The sequence below is a fragment of the Panthera onca genome, chromosome C1 (genome assembly GCF_046562875.1).
Source record: "Panthera onca isolate mPanOnc1 chromosome C1, mPanOnc1 haplotype 2, whole genome shotgun sequence".
In the NCBI taxonomy this organism is placed as follows: Eukaryota; Metazoa; Chordata; class Mammalia; order Carnivora; family Felidae; genus Panthera; species Panthera onca.
In genome coordinates, this window is record NC_138346.1 from 18,612,654 (window position 1) to 18,629,350 (window position 16,697).

General features: G+C 45.6%; 1 protein-coding gene across 1 annotated transcript; it reads left to right on the top strand.

The window, feature by feature from the left end:
* Nucleotides 1-11,226: 11,226 nt before the first annotated feature.
* Nucleotides 11,227-16,487, top strand: LOC144617122 (regulated endocrine-specific protein 18-like). Its single transcript, XM_078450855.2, has 5 exons — nucleotides 11,227-11,430; nucleotides 12,309-12,359; nucleotides 12,534-12,638; nucleotides 13,880-14,012; nucleotides 14,403-16,487. The coding sequence occupies exons 1-4, from the start codon at nucleotides 11,313-11,315 to the stop codon at nucleotides 13,978-13,980; spliced, it is 375 nt and encodes a 124-aa protein (XP_078306981.1). The 5' UTR covers nucleotides 11,227-11,312; the 3' UTR covers nucleotides 13,981-14,012; nucleotides 14,403-16,487.
* The last annotated feature ends 210 nt before the right edge of the window (nucleotides 16,488-16,697 follow it).

Consider the following 16,697-nt stretch of genomic DNA (forward strand, 5'->3'; position numbering starts at 1 on the left):
CTTCCTTGTCTCACACCTCCACGCCCCTGCCAGTGTTTACCTCCACCTTCCAAATAAACTCCTTGCACTTGGATCCTGGTCTCAGGTCTGCTGCTGGGAGAGCCTAAACAGAATTCCTTGGAGAGGGAGAATAAGACAAGGATGCTTGGTTTTCCATTTTTAGTTAACACTGCACTGTTAGTCCTTAGTTTGGGTGATATGGTGAAGACAAAGGATAAAGGAAACACTGAAAGGGGAGGAGTAAAGTTCCTTTTGATATGATTTGTTACATAGAAAATTCAAAAGCTATATTATTTATTTGAATTAATAGAGTTTATCAAGGTAGCTGGCTGAAAAATCAATATACAGAAATTATTTCTTTAGGCCAGCAACGAATAGTTTGAAAATGAAAATTTTAGAACAACTTCTACAAAGCGTAATAATCAAGTAGCTATGAATAAATATAAAAAGTGAGCATGGGGGTCCCTGGGTGGCTCAGTCAGTTAAGCATCCGACTTTGGCTCAGGTCATGGTCTCACGGTTCGTGGGTTCAAGCCCCGCATCAGGCTCCGTGCTGACAGCTCAGAGCCTGGAGCCCACTTTAGATTCTGTGTCTCCCTCTCTCTCTCTGTCCCTCCCCCACTTGTGCTCTCTCTCTCAAAAATAAACATATTTTTTTAAAAAGTATGCATGATTTCTACAGAAAAGAATTATATGAAAGGAGGTCCAAATAATTTGCAAGATAGGTGTTATTTGTGGATGTGAAAATATTTTTAAAATACTGGTTATCCCCCAAATTGATAGATTCAGTGCAATCCTGATAACAATGTTAACGGGTTTGCTCCTCCCTGCTTTTCTTATTTTGTGGAAGTTGACAAATTGATTCTATAATATATATGGAAATTGCTAACACACTTGAAGAAGACAATCACCTTTTCAGTTAAAGCTGATTGCAAAACTGTAGTGATTAAGAGAGTATATTATTGTTTCAAGGGTCGACTGACCAATAGAACCAATAAAGACAAGTGAATAGCTGTTACTTGATTTATGAGGAAAGGGGCAATTGAGATGATCTTTTCAATAAATTGTGCTATGGAAATTGGATATCCATATGGAAAAATTAAGTTGGAGCCCTACCTCCCACAACACGCAAAATCAATTACAAATGGATTTTGAATCTAAATGTAGATGGCAAGATCATAAAGCTTTTAGAAAATATTAGAGGAGAATATGACCTTGGTTAGGAGAAGATTTAAGTAGGATACAAAGAACACTAAACATAGAGGAAAGTATTGACATATTTGGCCTCTTGGAAATTAAGACCTCTCTAAAAGGATTAGAAAGGTTGTTTGTAACACATGTAATTGACATAGAGCTCATATTCAGAGTATATAAGACCTACAGTCAATAAGAAAAGGCAGACGTCTAAAAGAATGGGCAAATTACTTAAACAGGCACTTCATAAATGAGGGAATCTAAATGGCCGTTAAATATATGAAAACATGCCCTACTTCGTCAGTCATCAGAGGAACTTGGCTGAATCATGACATTGTTTGTGTTTGACCATTTTGACTGAAAAATGGTCATTTCATATGGTTTAATCTAATATAAATTAAAACCGTGATAAGACCTTGCCACACACCCATTATGATAGATAAAATTTTAAAATCTGACAATACCAAGTGTTGGTGAGGATGTGGACCTATGGGAACTGCTGTACAATGTTAGTGGGAATGTAAGTTGACAACAGTTCAGGACGTCAGTTTGGCATTATCCTCACTGGCCCAGCTATTTCACTCCAGCAGAAACCCTCAGTAAGAATGAGACTGGAAGCCAAAGGGCTCCATAAAAATCTTCTTTTCCTGCTATTATGAGTTTGAGCCCCGCACTGGGCTCTCTGCTGTCAGCACAGATCCAGCTTCAGATCCTCTGTCCCCCTGTCTCTTTGCCCCTCCCCCTGCTCTCTCTCAAAAATAAACATTTTAAAAAAATGATATGAGTCAGTCTTGAAAATATAATGTTGGGGTACCTGGCTGGCTCAATCAGTAGAGCATGCGACTCTTGATCTCGGGATCATGAGTTCGAGCCCCACATTGGGTATCGAGATTACTTTAAAAAATAAAATATAATGTTGAACAAAAGCAGTCAGCACAAAATAATATATATCGTAATTTAGTGACTTGAATGGCATATCCCCAAAATCGGTGCCTCCCTGGAACCTTAGAACGTGTCCTAATTTGGAAAGCGGGTCTTGCAGATGTAATTAAAGATCTCAAGATGAAATCATGCACACCCACTTTATGCCTTGAAATGCAAAACGCATATGTCCTCCTTGGAAGGGAACAAAGAGGTGATGATTTCTTTAGAATAGATAACAGCTAAGGAAAGGCCAGATGAAAATGACCGGAGGAAGCTATCGTATGTGTATTCCAGACCACCAGTGATAGACATCTCAACACTAAGAACACCTGGGCCCTTTGTTCTACCTGGTTCCTGGAAGCCTGAGAGGACACATACTCCAGACCTCAATCCTCAATAAAAACCCCAGATCCTAAGCAAAGGGGAGACTTTCTCTCCTTTCCTTACTGAGATCTCCCAGACACTTTGTCTATACCTACACTCTCTCTCTACAGTGAATTCTGCTTTCACCTCCTGCGGGCTTGCATTTGATTTTTATCCTAAACACAGCTAGGGACCCTCTTGGCTGGTCCCTGGACCTAGCCTGCTGGCATCAAAAGCATCTGCGTGTGCACCAGGAGACGTACAAGAGTATTCACAGCAACTGTTGACAAGATTTCCAAACCAGAAACAACCCAAGGTCCATACACAACACAGTAGACTCTGGTAGAGGTCACAGGTTTGTGGGGGCTGAAACATACAATTTGGGGACCCTCTTTGAGTAGAAGCATACAAAATTACAAATAAGAATTTAGTACGAAAGCAAATGTCTCACAAGAACGAAGACATTTAAGGAAGAAGTAACACCAACTGTTCACAAACTCTTCCAAAAATTGAAAGAGAGAACATCAGTCATTACCCTGATACCAACACCAAAGACATCACATGAAAAGGAAAGAAATTCACTCTTTATGAATTTAGATACAAAAATTCTCAACAGAATACCAAACTGAATCCAGCAACAAGTAAAAAGGACTATACACCATGACACAGTGGGACTTATCCCAGGAAGGCAGGCTTGGTTCAACTTACGAAAACCGATCAACGTAATATGCCACATTAATAGAATAAAGGGCAAGAACCACATGATGGTCTCAGATGCAGAAAAAGCATTTGACAAAATCCAACATTCTTTCATGATTAAAAACAAAAAACAAAACATTTAACGCCCAGAAATAGAAGGGAACTTCCTTACTCTGATAAAGGGTATCCATGAAAAACCAACAGATAAACATCATACTCAATGATGAAACACTGAAAGCTATCCCCCTAAGGATCAGAAACAAGACAAGGATGTCTACGCTCACCAGTTTTAGTCAGCATTATACTAGAGCTTCTACCCAGGGCAATCAGGCAAGAAAAATGTGTAACTAGAATATGAATATATAGTACAACAAATTAATTTTTACAAAACATACACAAACATTCGATCATGTGAACACATTGCTAAGGCTCCTCCCAGAACCTTGGAAGTGGTCTGGGAAGACAAGGATCCCTGGAGCTAGAGGTTTCTTGGCTTTATAGTATGCCCTACTCTGAACTGTAATGTAATGTTATCACACAATGGAAGACTACAACCGCAATGAAAATGAATACAATACTGTTTCATTCAATGATATGGGTAAGTTGGGGCACCTGGGTGGCACAGTTAAGCCTGCAACTTTACTCAGGTCACGATCTCACGGCTTGTGAGTTTGCGGGGCTCAAATCTGTGTTGTCAGCACAGACCCAGCTTCGGATCCTCTGTCCCCCTGTCTCTTTGCTTCTCCCTCTGCTCTCTCTCTCTCTCTCTCTCAAAAATAAACATTTATTAAAAAATGATATGGGTCAGTCTTGAAAATATAATGTTGGGGTACCTGGCTGGCTCAATCAGTAGAGCATGCGACTCTTGATCTCGGGATCGTGAGTTCAAGCCCCACATTGGGCATCGAGATTACTTTAAAAAATAAAATATAATGTTGAACAAAAGCAGCCAACACAAAATAATATATATTGTAATTTAGTGACTTGAATAGCATATCTCCAAAATTGCTGCCTCCCTGTACTAATTTGGAAAGAGGGTCTTGCAGATGTAATTAGTTAAAGATCTCAAGATGAAATTGTGGATTTCAGGTGGGCTCTAAATCCAATGACTAGTGTCTTTATAAGAGAAAAGAGAGGGAGATGTGGACACAGACACAGGGATGGAGGCGGAGACGCTGTCACAAGCCAAAGAACTCGAGTCCCCAGAAGCTAGTCCAGCAAACAAGGATCCTCCCTAGAGCCTTTGGAGGAAGCACTGCCCTGCCAATACCTTGATTTTGGACTTCTGACCTCCAGAAGTGTGACACAATACATTTTCGATAACATTTTTTAAGTTTATTGATTTCGAGAGAGGGAGAGAAAGAGAGAGAGAGAGAGAGAGAGAGAGAATCCCAAGCAGGCTCTGTACCATCAACACAGATCCCAACACAGGGCTCAAACCCAGGAACTGTGAGATCATGACCTGAGCTGAAGTCAAAAGTTGGACACTTGGGGCGCCTGGGTGGCTCAGTCGGTTGAGCGGCTGACTTCGGCTCAGGTCATGATTTCACGGTCCGTGAGTTCGAGCCCCACGTCGGGCTCTGTGCTGACAGCTCAGAGCCTGGAGCCTGTTTCAGATTCTGTGTCTCCCTCTCTCTGACCCTCCCCCGTTCATGCTCTCTCTCTGTCTCAAAAATAAACGTTAAAAAAAATTAAAAAAAAAAAAAGTTGGACACTTAACCAACTGAGCCACCGAGGCACCTGGAGAGAATACCTTTTTGTTTTAAGCCACCAAGCATGTGATTGGTTGCAGGAGCCCTAGGAAGCTAGTACACTGTATAATTACATTTCTAAAAACTACTCTTTAGAAATGTGTACTCACTTACGTTGCACAACAAAGATAAGGAAGGGAGTTATGCCCACAAAGTCAGAGAGTGATTAACTGTGGGGAGAAGAAGGGCTGAAATCTGGAAAGGACAAGGAGGTATTTCTGGGGTACTGGCAGTGTTCTGTGGCCTGGAGAGTATGACATGATTGTTCACACTCTAATTGTTGAGCTTCACCTTTATATCTTAACCACTTGTGTTTATCTGTATCACTTTTCACAATCATCACTTAAATATACTCATCAAAAAGTGGGGGAAAAAATCATAAAGTCCTCCAAACACAAAAGGTGGCATTAGATGCATTCTAAATAGAAGAGTTGCCTCTAAGATGGTTGGGTTATTAGATGTAAAGAAATGTTCCCTTCTTGCCTAATACACCTGAGAAGCTCAGGACTGGCCCTGGGCAGAGAATAGAGGAGGTCAGTCCCGCTTTCCAGGAAAATACCCCTCCCCTGGCCGGGTTCCCCCTGCATCCCCCAGGGGGCGCTGCTCTCCACGGAATTCAGCTTCCAGGGATTGGAGACTGCCCTTCCTTTGCTCCTTTAGTGCACAGCCTCATTTTCCAGGAGATTCCCACAAAGGATGATTATGTCCTGGAGGGAAGACACTGTTGCCTGACCAAGGGTTGTGGTCCAGGTCTTGCAGACTTCAACACAATGATAATATCTCCTTCCCTGGATACCCAAGAGGAGGCACAGTAATGGAAGCCCATGCCTCACTCATTGCCTCCCCCCCCCCACCCTCACCCCAAAGTAACCCCTAGACAAAAGCTACTGGGGAGCCTCCAAGGCTGAGTCCAGCCTTAGCCCGGCTTTGGTGAGGCTGCCTTGGGGCTCCCTCTCTCCCAATCAGGATGAGCAGCTTCTGTGCTCTGGGACTAGCTGGGCTCTCTCATCCCATCTCCCCGATGAGCTGTGAAGCAGGACTCCTGGGTTCTGCTCCTGATACTCTACCAGACCTCCCCTTCTGGGTTTCAAAGTTTTCCGCCCAGCCATCGGGCTTGGGCTGTGATCTGAGAATCCCAGGGAGGCTGAAGCTGAGGTGGAGCAGAATTCAATGCCCAATGTGTTTGTATAGCATGATGCTGTTCTCATCCATTGTCACCATTTCATTCTCACAGTCTCCTTCATAGGATGCCCATCTAACAGATAAGAACACTGAGGCAAAGAGGTTTCATACCTGTCTCTGGACCCAGAGTCTCTTTCATTTGTTCAACAAATATGTATTGAGCATCCACTCTGAGATAGGTCTGGAGCTAGACACTGGGGGTGTGACAGTAAATGAAACAGACAGGTCCCTCCTCCCCCTCTCCCCAGCAACTTACAGTCCAGTGAAGAGGCAGAAATAAACAAGTAGGGGCACCTGGATGGCTCGGTCGGTTAAGCATCCAACTTTTGGTTTTGGCTCAGGTCATGATCTCACAGTTTCATGAGTTCAGACCCCAGATCAGGCTCTGTGCTGACAGCGCAGAGCCTGCTTGGGATTCTTTCTCTCCTTCTCTCTCTTCCCCTCCCCCACTCACGTGGTCTCTGTCTCTCTCAAAAATAAATAAAAAATAAACTTAAAAAATAAACAAGTAAACGAAGGAACAAGTCATTATAAATTGTGGTAAGTGTTGTGAGGAAAGTGAAGCGGTGAAACGCATCTCTGAAAGGGTGGTGTTTATACCGAAACAAAGAGACGACCATAAGGGCGGCAGAGGAGGAAACAGTCTGTGAGAAGAGCTCAGGGGTTCACAAACGGAGGGGAAGCTGGTGTGGCTGGAACACCGAGAGGAAGAGGAGAGAAGGAAATAGATTGGATAGGAAGATGGGACTAGGTCATGCACACCTTATAGGTGGTTCAGCAGTTCATCTAAAGCGTAGGAGAGCCATGGAAGAGGGGTAAGCAATGGAGAAACATCCTTCAATATCTATTTTAGAAAGCTCCTCCGGGTGCTTATAAAAGAGATTATCGGGAGGCAAGAGTGGAACAACACATATTCAAACATATATTTATTGAGCACCTGCAAGTGACTGTGCCAGACCCTCTTCTAGGCTTCTGGAACACACCATAATCTATCAGTTACCCCAAGCAACCAGATGAGATGCAATCTCAGTAGCAGGTAGGAGATGATGGTGGTTTGGACAATGGTGGTGGCATGGAGCAATGACAGAAAGGCAGAATGGGAGAACAGTCGTGGCTAATGTTAATTGAGTACTTACTATGTGCCAGTCCGGTCATACTTCTAAATGCTTCACGGGATATTAAACTAATTAATCCTTCTAGGAAGACTGTGAGCTAGATACTATTATCACCTTCCTCTTAGAGATGAACTAGAGCCCAGAGAAGTTAAAGGGCTACTGCCCATACTTGGATTTGACCCTAGGCGATCTTACTCCAGCACACCACCTTACGAAGTACCCACGTAGGGGACCCTACTTCTCAAGAACTATGCCCAGGTGCTGGTTACAGATTTGCAATTACACAGGATTTCCAGCACCCCCTGCCCCCTCCCCACATCTTTAACACTTGGAGACAAGGAGATGGAGGTTGTGCTTCTGGGGAGGGGGGGGAGGATGGGAGGATGGGAGGATGGGAGTGTCCAGAAGAGATTCTAGAGGAAGGGTCAAGTATATTCAGCTATTCAACTGTGTTTTTTTTGTTTGTTTGTTTGTTTGTTTTTAGTGTTTTTTTAATAACTTTTTTTAAGTTCTTTATTTTTGAGAGAAATTGGTAGTGGGGGAGGGGCACAGAGAGAGGGAAAGAGAGAAAATCCCAAGCAGGCTCCACACTGTCAGTGCAGAGCCTGATATGGGGCTCAAATCCACAAGCCATGGGACCCTGACCTGAGCTGAACTCAGTGCCCAACCTACTGAGCCACCCAGGCACCCCAAGGGAAATCAGGTCTTCATTTTAGGAAGGATCCTTTGTAGGTGATGAATTAGTTTTCTCTTCCTGCTTTCTTTTTTTTTAAATACGAAATTTATTGTCACATTGGTTTCCATACAACACCCAGTGCTCATCCCAGCAGGTGCCCTCCTCAATGCCCATCACCCACTTTCCCCTCCCTCCCACCTCCCATCAACCCTCAGTTTATTCTCAGTTTTTAAGAGTCTCTTATGATTTGGCTCCCTTCCTCTCTTTTTTTTTCCCTTCCCCTCCCTCATGGTCTTCTGTTAAGTTTCTCAGGATCCACATAAGAGTGAAAACATGTGGTATCTGTCTTTCTCTGTATGACTTATTTCACTTAGCACAACACTCTCCAGTTCCATCCACATTGCTACAAAAGGCCAGATTTAATTCTTTCTCCTTGCCAAGTAGTATTCCATTGTGTATATAAACCACAATTTCTTTATCCATTCATCAGTGGATGGACATTTAGGCTCTTTCCATAATTTGGCTATTGTTGAAAGTGCTGCTATGAACATTGGGGTACAAGTGCCCCTATGCATCAGCACTCCTGTATCCCTTGGGTCAATTCCTAGCAGTGCTATTGCTGGATCACAGGGTAGATCTGTTTTTAATTTTTTGAGGAACCTCCACACTGTTTTCCAGAGTGGCTGCACCAGTGTGCATTCCCACCAACAGTACAAGAGGGTTCCCATTTTCTCCACATCCTCGCCAGCATCTGTAGTCTCCTGATTTGTTCATTTTGGCCACTCTGACTGGCGTGAGGTGGTATCTGAGTGTGGTTTTGATTTGTATTTCCCTGATGAGGAGTGACGTTGAGCATCTTTTCATGTGCCTATTGGCCATCTGGATGTCTTCCTTAGAGAAGTGTCTATTCAGGCCTATCTCAAGAAACAAGAAAAATCCCAAATACAAAATCCAACAGCACACCTAAAGGAAACAGATGCAGAACAGCAAAGACACCCCAAACCCAGCAGAAGAAGAGAAATAATAAAGATCAGAGCAGAAATAAACAATATGGAATCTAAAAAAACTGTAGAGCAGATCAATGAAAGCAAGAGTTGGTTTTTTGAAAAAATAAACAAAATTGATAAACCTCTAGCCAGGCTTCTCAAAAAGAAAAGGGAGATGACCCAACTAGATAAAATCATGAATGAAAATAGAATTATTACAATTAATCCCTCAAAAATACAAGCAATTATCAGGGAATACTATGAAAAATTATATGCCAACAAACTGGACAACCTGGAAGAAATGGACAAATTCCTAAGCACCCACACACTTCCCAAACTCAAACAGGAAGAAAGAGAAAACTTGAACAAACCCATAACCAGCGAAGAAATTGAATCAGTTATCAAAGATCTCCCAACAAATAAGAGTCCAGGACCAGATGGCTTCCCTGGGGAATTCTACCAGACATTTAAAGCAGAGATAATACCTATCCTTCTCAAGCTGTTCCAAAAAATAGAAAGGGAAGGAAAACTTCCAGACTCATTCTATGAAGCCAGCATTACTTTGATTCCTAAACCAGACAGAGACCCAGCAAAAAAAGAGAACCAGAGGCCAATATCCCTGATGAATATGGATGCAAAAATTCTCAATAAGATACTAGCAAATCAAATTCAACAGCATATAAAAAGAATTATTCACCATGATCAAGTGGGATTCATTCCTGCGCTGCAAGGCTGGTTCAACATTCGCAAATCAATCAATGTGATACATCACATTAATAAAAGAAAAAAAAAAAGAAAAGAACCATATGATCCTGTCAATTGATGCAGAAAAGGCATTTGACAAAATTCAGCATTATTTCTGAATAAAAACCCTTGAGAAAGTCGGGACAGAAGGAACATACTTAAACATCATAAAAGCCATTTATGAGAAACCCACAGCTGATATCATTCTCAATGGGGAAAAACTGAGAGCTTTCCCCCAGAGATCAGGAACACGACAGGGATGTCCACTCTCACCACTATTGTTTAACATAGTGTTGGAAGTTCTAGCATCATCAATCAGACAACAAAAGGAAATCAAAGGCATCAAAATTTGCAAAACTGATGTCAAGCTTTCACTTTTTGCAGATGACATGATATTATACATGGAAAACCTGACAGACTCCACCAAAAGTCTGCTAGAACTGATACATGAATTCAGCAAAGTCATGGGATACAAAATCAATGTACAGAAATCAGTTGCATTCTTATACACTAATAATGAAGCAACAGAAAGACAAATGAAGAAACTGATCCCATTCATAAATGCACCCAGAATCATAAAATACCTAGGAATAAACCTAACCAAAGACATAAAAGATCTGTATGCCAAAAACTATAGAAAGCTTATGAAGGAAATTGAAGAAGATATAAAGAAATGGAAAAACATTCCATGCTCATGGAATGGAAGAATAAATATTGTTAAAATGTCAATACTACCCAAAGCTATCTACACATTCAATGCAATCCCAATCAAAATTGCACCAGCATTCTTCTTGAAACTAGAACAAGCAATCTTAAAATCCATATGGAACCACAAAAGGCCCCGAATAGCCAAAGTAATTTTGAAGAACACCAAAGCAGGAGGCATCACAATCCCAGACTTTAGCCTCCACTACAAAGCTGTAATCATCAAGACAGCATGGTTTTGGCACAAAAACAGATACATAGACAAATGGGATAGAATAGAAACCCCAGAATTAGACCCACAAAAGTATTGCCAACTAATCTTTGACAAAGCAGGAAAGAATATCCAATGGAAAAAAGACAGTCTCTTTAACAAATGGTGCTGGGAGAACTGGACAGCAACATGCAGAAGAATGAAACTAGACCACTTTCTTACACCATTCACAAAAATAAACTCAAAATGGATAAAGGACCTGAATGCGAGACAGGAAACTATCAAAACCCTAGAGGAGAAAGCAGGAAAAAACCTCTCTGACCTCAGTCGCAGCAATTTCTTACTTGACACATCTCCAAAGGCAAGGGAATTAAAAGCAAAATTGAATTATTGGGACCTCATCAAGATAAAAAGCTTCTGCACTGCAAAGGAAACAATCAACAAAACTAAAAGGCAACCAACGGGAAAAGATATTTGCAAATGACATATCCGACAAGGGCTAGTATCCAAAATCTATAAAGAGCTCACCAAACTCCACACCCGAAAAACAAATAATCCAGTGAAGAAATGGGCAGAAAACATGAATATTCAACTGTTAATAGCAGAACTCTGTCGCCAAGACGGGGAAGAGCCGGGGTTGGGGGCCTCGTCACCAGCCGCTGCCATTGGCCGAGCTGCCGGAGAGGGGCGCTCGCAGGTGTCGCTGGCGTCTGGCCTTGGCCGCGGCGGTTGGAGCGGTGGAGCCGGCGCGCCAGAGCAACCATGCAGCAGCGGGCGCGGCGGGCGCGGGGGGCCCGGGGACCTGCGGGGATGCGTCTGATGCTTTGCTTCCTGCTATTGAGCAGCTGCCCTGGGGGCTGGGACGCCATTAGTCCCCACGGTCAGGAGGAAAGCTGGGGGAAGGTCTGGGAAGTGGGGGCTGCGGGAGCGGTTGGTGCACGAAGCAGGGCGAACCGTGTCGGGTGGGTAAAGTCAGCAAGCACGGGCGGGGACGGGAGGGGGGGGCGGTTAAAAATCGGAAGGTGGCGGTAGGACGGAAGAGAAGTGGGCCCCAGGGGAGATTAGGGGTGCAGCAGGAGGAATGGAGGTGACAGATCCCGGCCACGAAGCCACGGGAGGAAAAGCACGCGGAGGGCTAGGGTGGAGGTACCCAGCGCTGAGGGGTAGACGGAAGGAGCCTGGCCGCAGGCATCCAGTCTTGACCTCGGGATGAGGCCTGACTGGAGCCAGGTGCCTGGGCTTACCCTCCTCCCTGGGGAGGTAGGTTGGGGGGGGCGGGGATCTGCGGGAGGACGCCTAGCCTTCCCCACAGCCGTGTGCCTCCCTCTCCACTTGTCCTCCGCGTCCTTGAACTTGGAGACCAATGCAGAGGGCTTCCCGCGGGCCTGGGGCTCTGCAGAGTGCTGGAAGGGCGCGGAGGGGAGTCAGGCCCTGTGCAGATGCCTGAACCCTTTCATCTCCTGGACTTCCCCCCGCTCCTACCCCATCTACCTGGACTGAGGAGGGGTCTGTATGGTAGAAAAGTTATGCCTCACATTGTGTAGCTGGGTATACTGTGGCTTTCAGGATAAGAACCTGGGATCCCAAGGCTTAACAGTCTGAACCCAGCCCCCAGGCTTTATACTTCCAAGGATTCTGGAAGTCTTTCCAGCTCTCCACCCAGGAAGCAAACTTCTTCCCCCATCCCTACGCTGTCCGCCTGTCTGTCCATTCGAGTTTTGTAGCCCTCTGAGGCTCTGCTCACCTGTCCATCCACAGGCTGTCTCTTTGCCCGAAGACTCTGCTCTTACCTGGAAGTCTGTGCCAAGGGTGAGTGAGACCCAGAGGGTAAAGAGGAAAAGGTGTGATGGAGGGAGAGCTGATAACTGGGAAGGGGGGGGAGGGATCTGAGCTTGATGGTGGAGAGGGTACTGCTCTTCTGCAACCAGGCCCTCTTGAAGGCTTTCGGCCAAGCTCCCTGCTAATGTCATTCTGTACCCTTAGAGGGACAGCCCCAGGTGGGCATGCAGCCACCCAGGTCCCGGCAAGGAGTCGTCAAGCTGGTCTTCCGATACTGGCAAGATGTGCTTCAGTGGCTCATGCCTCAAGGTGAGACCAGAAGAGCTGGAAGAGAGAGGCTGGGCTGTGGGATCCCCACCTTGACATTAAAAGCTCCTTCCACAGATTTCTCTGCCTGAACTTTTCTCTTCATCCTCACCTCTGGAGCCTCACCTGCTCAGACCCTGAGCAAGATGGGTGGTGGTCTCCCAGCCTTTGTGGGAAAGCTGTTGTCACTTGTCTTCTCTTTATTTTTAAAAAATATTTGTTATTTTTGAGAGAGAGCGTGCGCAAGTGGGGAGGTGGGGGTGGGGAGAGACAGAGGATCCGAAGTGGGCTCTGTGCTGACAGATGTCAGTGCATCGGGTCCTGCCCCACCAATGTTGGGCTCGAACTCACAAACCAAACCGTAAGATCATGACCTGAGCCAAAGTCAGACACTCAACTGACTGAGCCACCCAGGCACCCCTTACTTACCTTCTTTAGAGGAGCACAGTAGAGGCAATGAGAAGTCCCGGGAAGAGTTCAACATCCATCTCCTTGGGACTAGCCCTATGCCCCTCTGCCCTGTGCTCTCCGAGTGCTCAGGGCCAGGAATCATGGGGTCCCCAGTCAGAACCTCTCCCTCCCGTACACATATTCCAGATTTTGAATTGGGGGAGTAGACAGCTCAGAGTGTATGGCAAATAGAAGCATGACAGATGGGGGTGCAGAATGGGAGGGGATTCCTTGGGGAAACGTTTCTGATCCTCCTTGAAAGCAGGGTTTCATGATTGCAGGGTTCAGAAGGGAGATCTGCTTGGAGTTCGAATCACTGCTATTAATGATCATAGTGTATGATGTGTGAGCAATGCCTTAGAGTTTTAGAAACACTGCGTATGTCCTCCACTTCCATTTGGTCCTCATAACAGCACGATTGTTAAATTCACATTTGGCTACTTATCGCTCACCAAGCACTGTGCTAAGAAACTTACATGGATTACCTCCTGTAATTCTCTCAACAATGGTTCATCATTTCATGGATGAGAAAACTGAAGCTCGGCCAATTTAATTAAGTTCCCAGTTAATTAAGTTAAGTTAAGGGTCACAGAACCAGTAAGAGCAGGGATTCCAGTGCCGAGGTGGGCAGAAGGCAAAGCCCTGTATCCCAGACCGTCTCTGGATCCCTCCAGTGCCCCGTGGCCCTTACGTACTTTATGGAAAGCAGAAATTCCAGTTGCTCTCTGGTTTCTGGGGTAGGCCAATCCAACTGTCCCAAATGTCAACTCACGCTCCTCCCTTTCTTTCTGCAGGACTGTTCTGGAAGGATGATGTCACTCAAGATGTAAAGACCCAGAAGATGGAGCACATGCCCAGGCTCCACGCCTCAGAGACCTACATGAGGGATGGGTAGACAGCCTTTCCCACCAAAACCACCATGCTGAGGTGTGTGAGGCCTGTGGTCTGTCCACACTGCACGTGTCTGGTAGACAGAGCAACTGGGAAGGGAAGGAGTGTCAGGGATGCCAGTAGGAGCTGTCAGAAGTCCAGTGAGTAGAATGAAGAGAGCGCCTGTCTGGTTTCAGCCAGAAGCAATCCCATGATACCTTGGTGATGTCCACAAAGGGAGGGAATTGGGACGCATTGCTACTATGTGTTATCCCTGGCTTGGTCTTCGCCTTCTAGAGACAGGTGCAAAGGGAAACTCTAATTGTTGTTCCCTAAGGTGAGAGTCCCCGGGGATTTTGAAATTCTTCATTTGGATATCATCTCTTTTCCTCTGGGCCTTTTCGCCATTTTCTCTTCACCCTTGACTCCTGTTTTCCTTCCCCTCAGAGCCCAGTGACCAAGGTGAACAAGGAACAATGCTTGAACTCTAGAATGGTTTTGGAGGTCCTGAACCAAGCAAGAGATGACCAACCACAGCAAGGCCCCACTGCAGGTGAGGGCCTGCCCTTGTCCAGGAATGCTGAGCCCACCAAGGGCCTGTTTACAGAGGGTGACAGGGTGAAGGAGGGGATAGACATTGGTTGATAAGGAATGATTTCACTGAGACTGATGGAGAACCTTCTGGAAGAGAGGGCCTGGAGGATGGAAAAGAACAGAGCCAGCCCAATCTTCACCCTGCCACTGCCCAGCCGTGACCTTGGACACATTACCTAGGCTCTTCAAGTCCCTTCTTCCACATCTGTAAAATGGGAATGGTAATAAAGACGACCCTTCTGGTGTTGCTGTATGGATCAAAGACAATATACGAAAAATGCCAGCGGTTGCTGGATTGAGGGGAAATTCTCCCTTTGCCCACTGGAGGGCGCCCCCACTTTCTCTCTCACAGACAGCTTTTCACCGATTTCAACAACTAGGGATTGCAAGGGGCTGGGGGCCTGCAGTGGACTCTTGCTTTGTAAGATCAAGCACAGTCACAGAGCTTGAAGGGCCTGCAGAAATCTACTTGAGAGGTTTCACAACTTAAAAAATATATATGGGCTCCCTGGTTTTCTAAGAAAATCTTGCGTATGACATTACTCTAAATCCTCACCTTGCCCATCCATCCATAGCCGTATATCTGTATACATTTCTCCCTCTCTCTCTCTTTCGGTATACACACACACACACACACACACACACACACACATTTATACATACACATATAAACATAGATATGAAGATCCTTAAATGGGAGAGGAGTACCCAGAGCGTCTCACATTCAGCCTCCCCCTTGCTCTTCTCAGTGGTGTGGAGGAAGTCACCTGGGAAGGTTCTCAGGCATCCCCTTGGACCCTTGAGCTCTCTGGAGCCCAGGTAGAAAACTGCCCACCTCTTAGTTATCCATCCATCTTTACAGCTGAGAAACTGAGTGGGCAGGCATAGAGCAGGGCCAGACCAGGTCCCCCCACCAACCTTCCCCCACCGCAGCCCCACCCTTCCTCTCCGGGGCCCCCATAGAGATTGGGCTGCTTGACACATGAGACTTCTCCACACTGAGGATAGCCTGAGGAGGTGACATTAGAACTTTGACCTAAAAGACATCCTGGAAGCAGCCGGGGGAAGATCTGGAGGAAGAATCCCCAAGGCAGAGAGAATTACAAATACAACTGCCCTCAGGTGAGATTGCAGGGCTCCTTAGGAGAACAAACAGTAAGGCTTATGGCAGCAGAATAGGCCCAGGACTACTCAGGTCTATAGACGGGTTTGGGTTTTGTTCAAAGTGTAGTGGGAAATCATCAGCAAGAGAAAGGCGATATGATTAACATTCTATAAAGACATAGTGACGCTGCTGGAAAATGGATTATAAAATGGACAAGAGTAGAACCAAGTAGAACTGTCTGGGGCTACTGAGTTGTCCAGGTGGGATCTGGTGGTACCTTAGACGAAGATCGGGGCAGCGTTGCTGGGAACCTCTTAGCTGGACTCCATCCAGAGGCAGCCTGCACCTCAGAAGTGCTCTAGCCTTTTACCCCTTTCAAAAAAACTGGTCCCCATCTCTGTCACCATGGCAGCCAGGCCTCCTTAGCTTGGATTGGTTGCTGGACCACATCTCTGGTCCTGTGACTGACCCTGTGATGGGGACTGGTTGCCATGGTTCTATCAAGTGTGCAAACAAGGAACTGCCATTCTCCTTCAGGCTCAGGGGACCAACCAGCCCTGTGTCTAATGGAAAATCCCTTGAAGGAGATAGAATTAGAGATAGGGACCAGGGAAAGGCCTGTAGTCTGACAGTGCCTGAGTCCCTTGTCTCAAGGCTTATTCACATTAAGACTGCTATGGAGACTTGCTCTGAATTTGGTGGGGAGGGATGGGGACGGAAGTCAGTGTATTCATTAAAAATTCCTTGTTTCTTCCCATTTTAGGATGTCTTTGAGCTATTCCCTAGTCTGAGTCACAAGTCACAACCTCGCAGCTGATTAAGACCTGAGGGGGAAACCTTCCATCCCCCACACCTTCCTGGTGCTCTCAAGAAGGGCAATTTCAGGGGGCACCTGGGCGGCTCAGTCGGTTAAGCCCCTGACTCTTGATTTCAGCTCAGGCCATGATCTCATGGTTCGTGGGTTTGAGCCCCATGTTGGGCTCTGTGCTGACAGTGTGGAGCCTGCTTGGGATTCTCTCTCTCCCTTTCTCTCTGCCCCTGCC